Genomic DNA, 14798 nt, shown 5'->3' on the forward strand with positions numbered 1-14798 from the left:
ACTGGCTCCGGACGCGCAGGCTCAGCGGCCACGGCTCATGGGCCCAGACGCTCCGTGGCATGTGGGATCCTCCCGGACCGGGGCACGAACCCGTGTCCCCTGCATCCCTCTCAACCACTGCACCACCAGGGAAGCCCTCCTTCCTAGCTTTTAAAGTGCCACACTTGGCAGTTTTCTGTCAGTCATGAAGTTTATTGGCAAGTCACTCTTCCCTTCCCGAACTCCCTATTTCCATGAATCTCAGATTTCTACTTCCTGTAAAGAAAAGTCCCCTCTCATAGATACTGCCCATGACATATCTTTAAACTCCCAATGAAGTTTAAAGGAAAAAGATGATTTCTGTTAGGTTCCTAACTGTAGTCTCATGTGGTCAGGGTAAGGACTCTCTCCCATATTGTTCAATGCCCTGCCGTAGGTAGGTCTGGTCCCCTACACTGACAATTGATTAGGGTTTAACATTTTCTTTTTTGGGAAGAAGAATTTTACATCACAAAATAATTTACTAGTGTGTGTGTTATATAAAAATCCATTGTCCCTTAAATATTCCAGCAAGTAGGTAGTATATGAAGCGCAGAAGTGCAACCAGTACCGTCAGAAGGGACCACGAGGAAATCAAAACTCACACCATGGGTGAGTTCCAACTCGTATCCATGAACCGAGTGAAATGGAGCGAGGCTGCAATCAGCTTAGTCCTGTAATCCAAGGATACTTTGTGGGTAGCCTCCAGACCCAGAAGCTCCGAGGGCAACACGGAATATGGAATCATTTCATTTGGGAGGGGCTGGTGCCTGGCTGCTCTGTCGCTAGTTCTAGAAGGGACCCACGAACCACCGTGCCATGTGGGAGTTCCAGATGAGCTCATTAGGCAAATGGTTTCGTTGCATTTTGCCATGCAAAGTGTGAGTTCAGGGCAGAGGCCTTGGGGAGCTGCTGCATCAGAAGTTGTGGGTTCCTTCTTATGAACAGCCTACCCTTAGTGGAGGAGGGAGGAAAATGTGGCTCCATAACTTAGCTGACATTTTCCTTTCTATGAAGAGCAGAGCCCTAGCAAGCTTGTTCCCCAGTTCTGAGCTTAAGAACTCCTGTTTTACTGGCTAATTCTTACATGAACACCCCCTAATCATTGTCTGCTCCCTACCTCAAAAATTCCTTAGCCTTTGCTGCTGGTGGATGAAGCCCATACTCTTTTTTTTGTTGTTTGTTTGTTTTGTTTTTGCGGTACATGGGCCTCTCACTGCTGCGGCCTCTCCCATTGCGGAGCACAGGCTCCGGACGCGCAGGCTCAGTGGCCATGGCTCACGGGCCTAGTCGCCCCGCGGCATGCGGGATCCTCGCGGACCGGGGCTCGAACCCGCCTCCCCTGCATCGGCAGGCGGAATCTCAACCACTGCGCCACCAGGGAAGCCCTAACTAACCTAACTTTGATATGCAAATAATACCATTTCTCTTTGGGAAAATTAAAATAAGAATTTCACTAATAGGTTTTTGGTAACATATTCATCGGTAAGTAAGGGAGGCCTCTGAGTACTTTAAACACAAAACAATCTTAGAAGCTGACTGTGGGGCTCCCCTGGTGGCGCAGTGGTTAAGAATCTGCCTGCCAATGCAGGGGACACGGGTTCGAGCCCTGGTCCGGGAAGATCCCACATGCCACAGAGCAACTAAGTCTGTGCGCCACAACTACTGAGCCTGCACTCTAGAGCTCGCGAGTCACAACTACTGAGCCCCACTGCTGCAACTACTGAAGCCTGCACGCCTAGAGCCTGTGCTCCGCAACAAGAGAAGCCACCGCAATGAGGAGCCCGCGCACCGCAACGAAGAGTAGCCCCCGCTGGCCGCAACTAGAGAAAGCCTGCGTGCAGCAACAAAGACCCAACACAGCCAAAAATAAAAATAAAAAAATAAAAAAATAAAAAAAGAAGAAGCTGACTGTGGCTAACAGACAGAGTAAGACACTTCAGAGTTTGTGAATTAAGAACTTGAAAAAAAATAAACCTGAGACTTTGCCCTTTAATGTTTGTTTGGCAAATGTCAACTGCCTGCTGTGTGACTAGGACTAGATCTCTCCTCTGAGAGAAGAGGTTAAGGATTCTTTTCACTGGTCAGGAATGGCAAGCCCCATTTAGGGATTGATATGATGAAAGCTAAAGGGCAAGTGTCAGACTCTGACGGGAGGAAGATGTGCACCACAGCAATCATTTATAAAAATGATTAAATGAGCCTCTGGCTACCTTGTTTTCCAATTGTCCAATGTGGTTTATGCTCAGGATTGAATGGCTGACTATTTGTGAGATTTCTTTTTCGTTTAAATTCATATTGTATGATACAGAAATTTAGGATGTGCTTGCTCCAAGGGTAAAATGAAATTGTAAAAAAAAAGAAAAGGCATTGATTAACTTCTGTCCAATTATTTGAATACATTTTCAGACACTTTCTATCACTTGATTTTAACCACTGACAGATTCAGAATTTGAGGACTAGAGACACCAATTATCATATAGATAATTCTGGATTTGTTATCACACAACTAGTAAGTAGCAGAATTGGAAATGAAAGATCTTCTGGTTTCCTCATCTGTACAATGGGTATAATAAGTCGTGCTACACATGACTGTTCTCAAAATTAAATGAACTCCCAAATGCAAGGTGTCCATCACACTGACTGGCTACTACTTAGCTCTCAGCCATGCTTGTTGGGTTCATTATTCAGTCATCTTATACGGCACTGTATCAGGCACATAAGTTTTCCATAAATTCTAGAGTTTTTAGTTAATCAGTGAGTCTTCTATGGCTGCAGTGGTGCATCCTGATGGGCTCTAGGTCAACACTATCCTTCTTCTCATGCAGCTGCCTGTAACTGAAGGCATGACTCTGGGTTCCCACCTGCAATTTCCTCAAAAAACATGAACTTAGAAACCCTCTAGAAGGAAGGTGAATAATTAAGTACCTGAAATCAGAGCAGACAGGTTGTAGGGGGGACTCCACAGCCAGCCTAGAGGGGGCTGCGTGCTGGCCCCCGGATGGAGTTCCCTCCATTCCACCACATAGTCCTGCACAGCAGCGGCAGCTTTCCCTGGAGGTGTCCATGTCACCATGAGGTTGTCCACGCCCTCTGAGTTTGCTGAGACCTGTTGAGGAGCCAGCAACCCTTTATGGGGAAAGAGGGGGAGGGGTAAAAATAAAATCACAGTGGATAAAGACATAGAAAACAACAACTCAACCCAGCAAAGTTGTAGCAAGAACCGATTTCTTTTAAAGAACTTCAGGTTCACAGATTTTGTTCATCCAGCTTCTTAGATCAGTGCCAGGACCCTATGTAGTGTTATTTATGAAACTATTTTCCCCTTCACCTTCCATTTCACTTCCCATTTCTGTGTCCCCAAAGGTACCTGCTCTAGTGAATATAATATGCATCCGTCTCATCCACCTCCCATATGTTTATTTACATATATATGTGTCCTTGAGAATTAGTGTTGCTTTATGCTGGTGTGTTGAATTTTCATGAAACATGTTTGGAGTAAATCTAATGCATTTGCTAACTTTTTATTTCACTCAACATTATGTTTCCAGGATACATCCATCCTGCTGCTATATGAAAATCCAGCTCATTCCTTCAGACTGCTGCCTCAACCCTGTCTTTGTCCAGTCTCCAAGTGACAAGCAGTAGCTTCCTTCCAACTTTTTGCCAACACAAACAAGGATGCAATGAACATTCTCTAGCATGTCCTCATGTGTGCCTGTGCAAAAGTGTCTCTCTCACCCTCCTACACTGTTGGCGGGAATGTAAATTGGTAAAGCCACTATGGAGAACAGTATGAAGGTTCATTAAAAAACTAAAAATAGAGCTACCATATGACCCAGCAATCCCACTTCTGTGCATATATCCAGAGAAAACCATGACTTGAAAGGATGCATGCACCCCGATATTCATGTTTACAATAGCCAGGACATGGAAGCAACCTAAATGTCCATCGACAGAGGAATGGATAAAGAAGATGTGGTACATATATATTAATACAATGGAATATTACTCAGCCATAAAGAGGAACGAAATAATGCCATTTGCAGCAATGTGGATGGACCTAGAGATTGTCATATAGAGTGAAGTAAGTCAGAAAGAGAAAGACAAATATCATATATCATTTATATATGGAATCTAGAAAAATTGTTCAGATGAATTTATCTGCAGGGCAAAAACTGAGTCACAGATTAGAAAACAAACTTATGGTTATCAAGGAGGGAAAGGGTGGGTGGGATGAACTGGGAGATTGGGATTGACATATATACACTACTATATATAAAACAGATAACTAATGAGAATCTGCTGTATAGCACAGGGACCTCTACTCAGTGCTCTGTGGTGACCTAAATGGGAAGGAAATCTAAAAAAGAGTGTATATATATATATATATATATATATATATATATATAAAATATATATATATATGTATAACTGATTCAATTTGCTGTACAGCAGAAACTAACACAATATTGTAAAGCAACTATACTCCAATTTATTAAAAAAATTTTTAATATCTTTATTGGAGTATAATTGCTTTACAATGTTGCGTTAGTTTCTGTTGTACAACAAAGTGAATCAGCTATAAGTATACATATATCTTCATATCCCCTCCCTCTTAAGCCTCCCTCCCATCCTCCCTATCCCACCCCTCTAGCATTGAGCTGATCTCCCTGTGCTATGCAGATGCTTCCCACTAGCTATCCATTTTACATTTGGTAGTGTATAGATGTCAGTGCTATTCTCTCACTTCGTCCCACCTTCCCCTTCCCCTCCGGTGTCCTCAAGTCTGTTCTCTATGTCTGCATCTTTATTCCTGCCCTGCCACTAGGTTCATCAGTACCATTTTTTTAGATTCCATATATGTGCATTAGCATACGGTATTTGTTTTTCTCTTTCTGACTTCACTCTGTATGACAGACTCTAGGTCCATCCACCTCACTACAATTAACTCAATTTCATTTCTTTTTATGGCTGAGTAATATTCCATTCTATATATGTGCCACATCTTCTTTATCCATTCATCTGTCGATGGACACTTAGGTTGCTTCCAAGTCCCTGTTATTGTAAATAGTGCTGCAATGAACACTGTGGTACATGACTCTTTTTGAATTATGGTTTTCTCAGGGTATATGCCCAGTAGTGGGACTGCTGGGTCATATAATAGTTCTATTTTTAGTTTTTTAAGGAACGTCCATACTGTTCTCCAAAGTGGCTGTATCAATTAATATTCTCACCAACAGTGCAGGAGGGTTCCCTTTTCTCTACATCCTCTCCAGCATTTATTGTTTGTAGATTTTTTGATGATGGCCATTCTGACTGGTGTGAGGTAATACCTCATTGTGGTTTTGATTTGCATTTCTCTAATGATTAGTGATGTTGAGCATCTTTTCACATGTCGGTTGGCAATCTGTATGTCTTCTTTGGAGAAATGTCTGTTTAGGTCTTCTGCCCATTTTTAGATTGGGTTGTTTGTTGTTTTGATATTGAGCTGCATGTGCTGCTTGTAAATTTTGGAGATTCTTTGTCAGTTGCTTCATTTGCAAATATTTTCTCCCATTCTGAGGGTTGTCTTTTCGTCTTGTTTATGGTTTCCTTTGCTGTGCAAGAACTTTTAAGTTTCATTAGGCCCCATTTGTTTATTTTTTATTTTATTTCCATTACTCTAGGAGGTCGGTCAAAAAAATCTTGCTGTGATTTATGTCAAAGAGTGTTCTGCCTATGTTTTCCTCAAAGAATTTTAGAGTGTCTGGCCTTACATTTAGGTCTTTAATCCATTTTGAGTTTATTTTTGTGTATGGTGTTAGGGAGTGTTCTAATTTCATTCTTTTCCATGTAGCTGTCCAGTTTTCCCAGCTCCACTTACTGAAGAGGCTGTCTTTTCTCCATTGTATATTCTTGCCTCCTTTGTCAAAGATAAGGTGACCATAAGTGCGTGGGTTTATCTCTGGGCTCTCTATCCTGTGCCATTGATCTATATTTCTGTTTTTGTGCCAGTACCATACTGTCTTAGTTACTGTAGCATTGTAGTAGAGTCTGAAGTCCAGGAGCCTGATTCCTCCAGCTCCTTTTTTCTTTCTCAAGATTGCTTTGGCTATTCGGGGTCTTTTGTGTTTCCATACAAATTGTGAAATTTTTTGTTCTAGTTCTGTGAAAAATACCACTGGTAGTTTGATAGGGATTGCATTGAATCTGTAGATTGCTTTGGGTAGTATAGTCATTTTCACAATGTTGATTTTTCCAATCCAAGAACGTGGTCTATCTCCGCATCTGTTTCTATCACCTTTAATTTCTTTCATCAGTGTCATAGTTTTCTGCATACAGGTCTTTTGTCTCCTTAGGTAGGTTTATTCCTAGGTATTTTATTCTTTTTGTTGCAATGGTCAATGGGAGTGTTTCCTTAATTTCTCTTTCAGATTTTTCATCATTAGTGTATAAGAATGCAAGAGATTTCTGTGCATTAACTTTGTATCCTGCTACTTTACCAAATTCTTTGATTAGCTCTAGAAGTTTTCTGGTAGCATCTTTAGGGTTCTCTATGTATAGTATCATGTCATCTGCAAACAGTGACAGTTTTACATCTTTTCCAATTTGGATTCCTTTTATTTCTTTTTCTTCTCTGATTGCTGTGGCTAGGACTTCCAAAGCTATGTTGAATAATAGTGGTGAGAGTGGGCAACCTTGTCTTGTTCCTGATCTTAGTGGAAGTGGTTTCAGTTTCTCACCATTGAGAACGATGTTGGCTGTGGGTTTGTCATATATGGCCTTTATTATGTTGACCTAAGTTCCCTCTATGCCCACTTTCTGGAGAGTTTTTATTATAAATGGGTGTTGAATTTTGTGAAAACCTTTTTCTGCATCTATTGAGATTATCATATGGTTTATATCCTTCAGTTTGTTAATATGGTATATCACATTGATTGTTGAGTATACTGAAGAATTCTTGCATTCCTCAAATAAACCCCACTTGATCATGTTGTATGATCCTTTTAATGTGCTCTTGGATTCTGTTTGCTAGTATTTTGATGAGGATTTTTGCATCTATGTTCATCAGAGATATTGGCCTGTAGTTTTCTTTTTTTGTGACATCTTTGTCTGGTTTTGGTATCAGGGTGATGGTGGCCTGGTAGAATGAGTTGGGGAGTGTTCCTCTGTCTGCTATATTTTGGAAGAGTTTGAGAAGGATAGGTGTTAGCTCTTCTCTAAATGTTTGATAGAATTCGCCTGTGAAGCCATCTGGTCCTGGGCTTTTGTTTGTTGGAAGATTTTAAATCACAGTTTCAATTTCAGTGCTTGTGATTGGTCTGTTTATATTTTCTATTTCTTCCTGGTTCAGTCTCAGAAGGTTGTGCTTTTCTAAGAATTTGTCCATTTCTTCCAGGTTGTCCATTTTATTGGCATATACTTTGTTTGTAGTAATCTCTTATGATCCTTTGTACTTCTTCAGTGTCAGTTGTTATTTCTCCTTTTTCATTTCTAATTCTGTCGATTTGAGTCTTCTCCCTTTTTCTCTTGATGAGTCTGGCTAATGGTTTATCAATTTTGTTCATCTTCTCAAAGAACCAGCTTTTAGTTTTCTTGATCTTTGCTACTGTTTCCTTCATTTGTTTTTCATTTGTTTCTGATGTGATCTTTATGATTTCTTTCCTTCTACTAACTTTGGGTTTTTTTTTGTTGTTGTTGTTCTTCTTCTTTCTCTAATTGCTTTAGGTATAAGGTTAGGTTGTTTATTTGAGATTTTTCTTGTTTCTTGAGGTAGGACTGTATTGCTATAAAGTTCCCTCTTAGTACTACTTTTGCTGCATTCCATAGGTTTTGGGTCGTCGTGTTTTCATTGTCACTTGTTTCTCAGTATTTTTTGATTTCCTCTTTGATTTCTTCCGTGATCTCTTGGCTGTTTAGTAGCGTATTGTTTAGCCTCCATATGTGTGCATTTTAAAAGTTTTTATTCCTGTAATTGATATCTAGTCTCATAGCGTTGTGGTCAGAAATGATGCTTGATACGATTTCAATTTTCTTAAATTTACCAAGGTTTGATTTGTGACACATGATGTGATCTATCCTGGAGAATGTTCTGTGTGCACTTGAGAAGAAAGTGTATTCTGTTGTTTTTGGGTGGAATGTCCTGTAAATATCAACTAAGTCCATCTGGTATAATGTGTCATTTAAAGCTTGTGTTTCCTTATTTATTTCTGTTTGGATGATCTGTCCATTGGTGTAAGTGGGGTGTTAAAGTCCCCTACTATGATTGTGTTACTGTTGATTTCCCCTTTTATGGCTGTTAGCATCTGCCTTATGTATTGAGGTGCTCCTATGTTGGATGCATAGATATTTACAATTATTATATCTTTGTCTTGGATTGATCCCTTGATCATTATGTAGTGTCCTTCTTTGTCTCCTGTAATAGTCTTTATTTTAAAGTCTATTTTGTCTGATATGAGAATTGCTACTCCAGCTTTTTTCTGATTTCCATTTGCATGGAATATCTTTTTCCATCCCCTCACTTTCAGTCTGTATGTGTCCCTAGGTCTGAAGTAGGTCTCTTGTAGACAGCACATATATGGGTCTTGTTTTTGTATCCATTCAGCCAGTCTGTGTCTTTTGTTTGAGGCATTTAATCCATTTACACTTAAGGTAACTATTGATATGTATGTTACTATTACCATTTTCTTGTTTTGGGTTTGTTTTTACAAGTCTTTTCCTTCTCTTGTGTTTCCTGCCTAGAGAAGTTCATTTAGCATTTGTTGTAAAGTTGGTTTGGTGGTGGTGAATTCTCTTAACTTTTGCTTGTCTGTAAAGCTTTTGATTTCTCTGTCGAATCTGAATGACATCCTTGCGGGGTAGAGTAATCTTGGTTGTAGGTTTTTTCCCTTTCATCACTTTAAACATATTTTGCCACTCTCTTCTGGCCTGTAGAACTTCTGTTGAAAGATCAGCTGTTAACCTTATGGGGATTCCCTTGTATGTTATTTGTTGCTTTTCCCTTGCTGCTTTTAATATTTTTTCTTTGTGTTGAATTTTTGTTAGTTTGATTATATGTCTCGGCATGTTTCTCCCTGGGTTTATCCTTTATGGGACTCTCTGCACTTCCTGGACTTGATGAACTATTTCCTTTCCCATGTTGGGGAAGTTTTCAACTATAATCTCTTCAAATATTTTCTCAGACCCTTTCTTTTTTTCTTTGTCTTCTGGGATGCCTATAATTCGAATATTAGTGTGCCTACTATTGTCCCAGAGGTCTCTGAGACTGTCCTCCATTCTTTTCATTCTTTTTTCTTTATCTGCTCTGTGGCAGTTATTTCCAACATTCTATCTTCCAGCTCACTTATTCGTTCTTCTGCCTCAGTTATTCTGCTATTGATTCCTTCTAGAGTATTTTTAATTTCAGTTATTGTGTTGTTCATTACTGTTCGTTTGCTCTTTAGTTCTTCTAGGTCCTTGTTAAATGTTTCTTGTATTTTCTCTATTCTATTTCCAAGATTTTGGATCATCTTTACTATCATTACTCTGAATTCGTTTTCAGGTAGTTTGCCTATTTCCTCTGCATTTATTTTATACTCCAATTAAAAAAAAAAAAAGAGTGACTCTCTCTCTCTCTCTCTAAATGCACAGAATTTCTTGATTATAGACTAAATTCACCTATTTCACTAAATACAGCCAGGGTGATCTCTAAAATAGTCAGTCAGTTGACACTCCAACAAGAAAAGCATAAGAAGTTCTCATTTCCCCACCAGCACTTGGTATTTTCTGACTTTCTCATTTTGCCAATCTGGTACATGTAAGGTGGTATTTAATTGTGGTTTTATTTTCATTTTCTGATTTCTTATGAGGCTGAGCTTCTCTTCCCATATTACTAGCTGTGTGACTTTCCCCTTCTCATACTTCACTCATTTTTTCTGTTGTGTTTCCTGTCTTCTTCCTGACTTGCAGAAATAGCTTTTATATTCTAGATATTAATCACTTGTTAGTTTTCAACACCAAATATATCTCACTCCAGTCTTTCAATCTCTGAAAACTTTGTGATGTGTTTGTTGCACAAACATACTTTGATGTGGGTAAATTTATCCACAGTTTGTGTATTTTGAGTCTTGTTTATGAAATCCTTCCATTCTGGGGTCACAAAGATACTAAACTACATTTCCTCCCATTGGCTTTTGGTTTTACCTTTCACATTTAGGTTTTTAATCCAAATCTAGCTAAAGCATATTTTTTTTAAGGGAATAAACTTTATTATTTTTTCCACACAGTGAGTCCATTTTTCCAAATGTGGTTTCATCCCTGTCCCACACCAAGTTCCACACATTCATGGGTTTATGTCTAGGTCAGCTTCTTCACCAGAACACACTGGTTACATTACGAGGCTCTGTGACACCTGACTATTCGGTGGTTAAAGTCCCTCCTCATTTCGCTCTTCTTTTTACAAAGTGGTCTTGGGTATTCAAGAAACTTTATTCTTCCATATAGCTTTTAGAATCAGTTTATCAGAGTCCTCAAAAATTTCAGCTGGTACTTTTATTGGAATTATATTAAATTTATAGCTCAATTTAGACAATGTTAAATTGTCCCATTTATAAATATGCTATTTGAAATTATTTAGGTCTCCTTTTATATCTTTTAATGGAATTTCAAAAATTCATCCTTAAAGTTTTAATGCATTCTTTTTTAGGTTAATTCCTAGACACTTTATACTATTAGTTTGCAATTTAAATGGCATCTTATTTTCTACTGCTTTTTCCAGTATTAATTTGTGTATGTTATTCTTATTCTGGCAGACCTGCTAAACTCTCTAATTAGTTCTAATAATTTGTCTATTGCCCTTGTTAAAATTTCCATGTAATAATCTTATTAGCTGTACACTTAAAATATCTTCTCTTTTCAATCTCTGAATTAAATCTTATGCTTTTTTTTTTTTTTGCTTTTATCTTGTAATTTTAGAGAGAATGTTCCTACATATCTTTATTACGATGATGCTTGTTGCATGTTTTTGGTAAAAAGTCTTAGCAAAGCTAAAAAGTTTTCTTTTCTTCATAGCTTTCAAATAGATTTTATTTTTATAAAATACTACTTATTTGGGCTTCCCTGGTGGCGAAGTGGTTGAGAGTCTGCCTGCCGATGCAGGGGACACGGGTTCGTGCCCCGGTCCGGGAAGATCCCACATGCCGCGGAGCGGCTGGGCCCGTGAGCCATGGCCGCTGAGCCTGCGCGTCCGGAGCCTGTGCTCCGCAACGGGAGAGGCCACAGCAGTGAGAGGTCCACGTACCGCAAAAAAACACCCAACAACAACAACAACAAAAACTATTTATTTACTAAAAACTTTGCTTTACTGAATATTTTTCTACATCTGTTAAGAACATATCCTTTTTTTTCTCTTTCAGTATTAAAGTAATGAATTACAATGATGCATTTTTCTGATACTGATCTATCTTTGTATTTTTGGGAGCAACACCTGCTTGATCATTCTGCACTCGTATTCTTTCCTTCTATTATTTCTTTCTTTTTTAATAGACTTTATTTTTTAAAGCTGTTTTAAGTTCATGGCAAAATTGAGTGGGAGGCACAGAGATTTTCCACACACCCCTGCCCCCATACACACATCGCCTCCCCCACTATTGACATCCTGCATCAGAGTAGTACATTCTATAAGATTCTTGATAAATATTTTAGAATACTTCTTCCCTTTCATTTACTTTTTTTCTCTTATTGGGACTCCTTTTAGGTGGTTGTCATTACTTCTCTTTTTATTCTTTCAGTGTTTTAAGTCTTCTCATTTTTCAAATTCTTTTCCCCTTTTGATGACTTTTCAAAGAGTTTCTCATCCAATCTTCCATGTACTCTTTCAATCTTCAGATGAGTCCTTTCTGCAATCCAACCCATTGGGTGAGTTCATTATTTCAACAACTGAACTTTCCATACTGAATCTCTTTATTTGGGCCTTTTCCACAACCACTTATTTCTGATTTATGTTCCTAGCATCCTCTCTTATCTTTCTAAGGATACTTATTATGCTTATTCTAAACTCTTGCTCTTTCTGTTGTGCTGGTTATACTTCCTACCATACAGGTAGTCCCATTTGCTGCCTTTCTTTCTCAGAATTTGTGCCCCTCAGATTTCTACTAATTTTCTCCTTTGGGATCATATTTTATTTTCTTGGATTGATCAGCAGCCTTGGCCTTTATTTTTCTGTTGGGGGAGGAGTGAAAGTTTAGCCAGAGCTCATGCTCCTCCAGGTAAGTTTAGGTGGGGTGGAAGAGTTTTTCAGAGAGGAAAGCCAGGGAGCCTGTAATGATTCACCCTAAGCTCTGCCTGTCTCCTGTTCCCCGTAGGTGTACCTGGCAGCTCCAGAACCTACCCATGTCTCTGTGGATGGCACTGCTCTTCATGGAGGGTAGGGCTGTTATTCTCTTTTATAATTGCCAGGCCATGGGATGGGTGGCAGAAGAAAATCACAGGCACTCTTTGTCAGGTTCCAGGGCTTCCTTGAAGTTACTCTGCCCTGCCCTCCAGACTTTCCTGCCCATAGTAAAAATGCCCAGGTGATGGACATCTCAGGGCAACAAGGGGAAGAAAAAGGAGTGCAACCAGCAAGTGCTACCTCAGCCCTCCCCCTTCATCATTATTACCCATCCACAGGCATTCAGCCATCCAGTTCTGTCTCTCCTGTGGTTATCTTCAGGGAAGGTTTGGTGGTGAGAGCCTGGAACCTGTGTGTTGGCTCCCTTGCCAGGAACTCGAATTCCCCAGCCCTGGTTCTTTATCTTCATTTGCCTTGGTATCTTATTTTCTGGCTATGTCACAAGTTTGCTTTTGTTTTGTTTTCTTTTGGAGAATAAAATGTATTCATTCAGTAATATGTATTGAGCACCTAGGGTTTGCAAGACCCTTTGCCAGATGATGGGCTAAAATAGCCAAAGAGCCTTTCTAACCACTGCTCTCTTTGCAGTTAGCTAAGTAAATCAACCTGGAATTGCCCAGCCTCTGAGTCACCACACTTGGCAGGAACCAGCCTGAATTTCCTCTCCATCATGTTTGCCAGGGCATGCTCTCTCCTTTAGAACTCTGCTAACAACTCACCTCTCTGACACCTTTCAAAGTTATTCCTTTAGCCTCTATCATTCGACTTCCCATCTCCATTTTCACTGAGAACTTCTAAATAGAGTTATGGAGTCATAAGGTATTTGGAAGAAGTGCCCACCTAAGAGACAGGTGGCTTGGTTTTTCAGTCCAGCTCTGCCACTAATTGTGTATATGATCTTGGCCAAGTTACATCACCTCCTGGGGCCTCAGTCTCTGACATCTGTGTGGGCCTCTATTTATGGCTGTACTGCTTTCTGTTTCTTGCCATAGTTTCAAGAATTCTTGAGCATAGGGACTGGTCTGAAATATTAAATATGTTTTACTTGTTGACTGGTGGCTTTAGCACACATTCAATTTTCATCATAAACCAACAAAATCATTCTAGTGCTTCTTGATATGCAATGCTGTGGCATATACCTTTTACAACAAAGTTGTCCCTACTTCCTCAAAATCAACATAATTCTGCCTCTTGGGGTGTTATTTTTCTCTTCCTAGAAGGAAAGCTATTTATGTGAGTAGTGTGAACATATATTGAAAGAGAGGGAGACAAAAATCATGGTATGCTATTCCTACAGATCATGCAGAATTTGCGTAAGACAAGAGGGCTCCAGGATGGGACCATGTGGTTTGCAAATCTGTCCTCCAGGTCTCACTGGGGTGCACAACTACTCTTATTGGATGGTTTAGGTGTGGTATTAGGAGAGACAATAGGCTCTTGAGATTTCTGGGAGTAGGACCCTCTTAGTCACAGCTCAGTTCTAGAGAACTGTTTCAATATCCTACTTTACCACCCCTCCACGCTCCTCCTTAAATAAGAGCCTCACCCTTATTTAACACCTTCTATTATGAGAGGAAGAAGTGTGTCTCTTACATCTTTTTTGCTATTGGATCCCATCATCTTTCAGCTCCCCAGGAACTTCATTCCATTAATGATCCCCTTTCCCCTTTCCCTTCAACTCTTTCCCACCCCATTTCTCCTTTTCAACTTATATGCCTGCTCAGACCTCACTTTAAAGCAAATCCTCACGCTCGCACACCTGCACTACTTCGCCTGGCTAACACCATCTTGTCTCTCCATTTCTGTTCACATGTAGCCTCCTCTCTAAGCCCATGCTTCAGCTTTTCTCTGTTCCTAGAGTGCCCTGTGCACACCTCTAATATTACACTTATCCTGTACTGCAGTTTACTTGTTTATATGTCTATCCCTCCCACTGGACAAAATATCAAAATATAACTGTAGGACCTTGACTGTATTTTTTACCTCTTGTGAATTCCAGTTACCTTATATAGTAATCTCAATAAATTTTTGTTGAATCAATAATGTAGAGGCCAACTCTAAAATAATGAATGTGTCATTTTGAGAAGCTGTTTCCAAATCTAAATAAAGAAGCTGGAATGGGCCCAGAAACTTCAAGAAGCTTATATCCTCAAGACCCATCTGCAGTGAGGTTTAAAGAAGTAACGTATTTTGACATACTACATCTTAACAAGAGCAGGATACTAAACAGTGGTAAGATCTCAATTTCCCCCCAACAGAATTCCCTTTAAAACTTATATACATAGTACTTATTCATTGAAGAAAAAAAATTTAAATATAAAAATCACCTGTAATACCATATTGTAGATATGGTTTCTGTTAATATTTCCATGTACATTCTCCTAGATTTTTTTTTTACTATGTTAAAATGTGTATTTGTGTAAATATA

The 14798-nt window shown here is 39.4% G+C and overlaps 1 protein-coding gene across 1 annotated transcript in view; it reads right to left on the minus strand.

Moving 5' to 3' along the window:
* The window catches only part of IL12RB2 (interleukin 12 receptor subunit beta 2), an 84311-nt gene that overhangs the window by 21259 nt on the left and 48254 nt on the right, over positions 1-14798 (minus strand). The window contains exon 10 of the mRNA XM_004280762.4: positions 2947-3147. Coding sequence (XP_004280810.1) covers positions 2947-3147 — 201 coding nt within the window. The remainder of the gene's footprint in view (positions 1-2946; positions 3148-14798) is intronic.

The sequence above is a fragment of the Orcinus orca genome, chromosome 1, assembly GCF_937001465.1.
Source record: "Orcinus orca chromosome 1, mOrcOrc1.1, whole genome shotgun sequence".
Classification (NCBI taxonomy): domain Eukaryota; kingdom Metazoa; phylum Chordata; class Mammalia; order Artiodactyla; family Delphinidae; genus Orcinus; species Orcinus orca.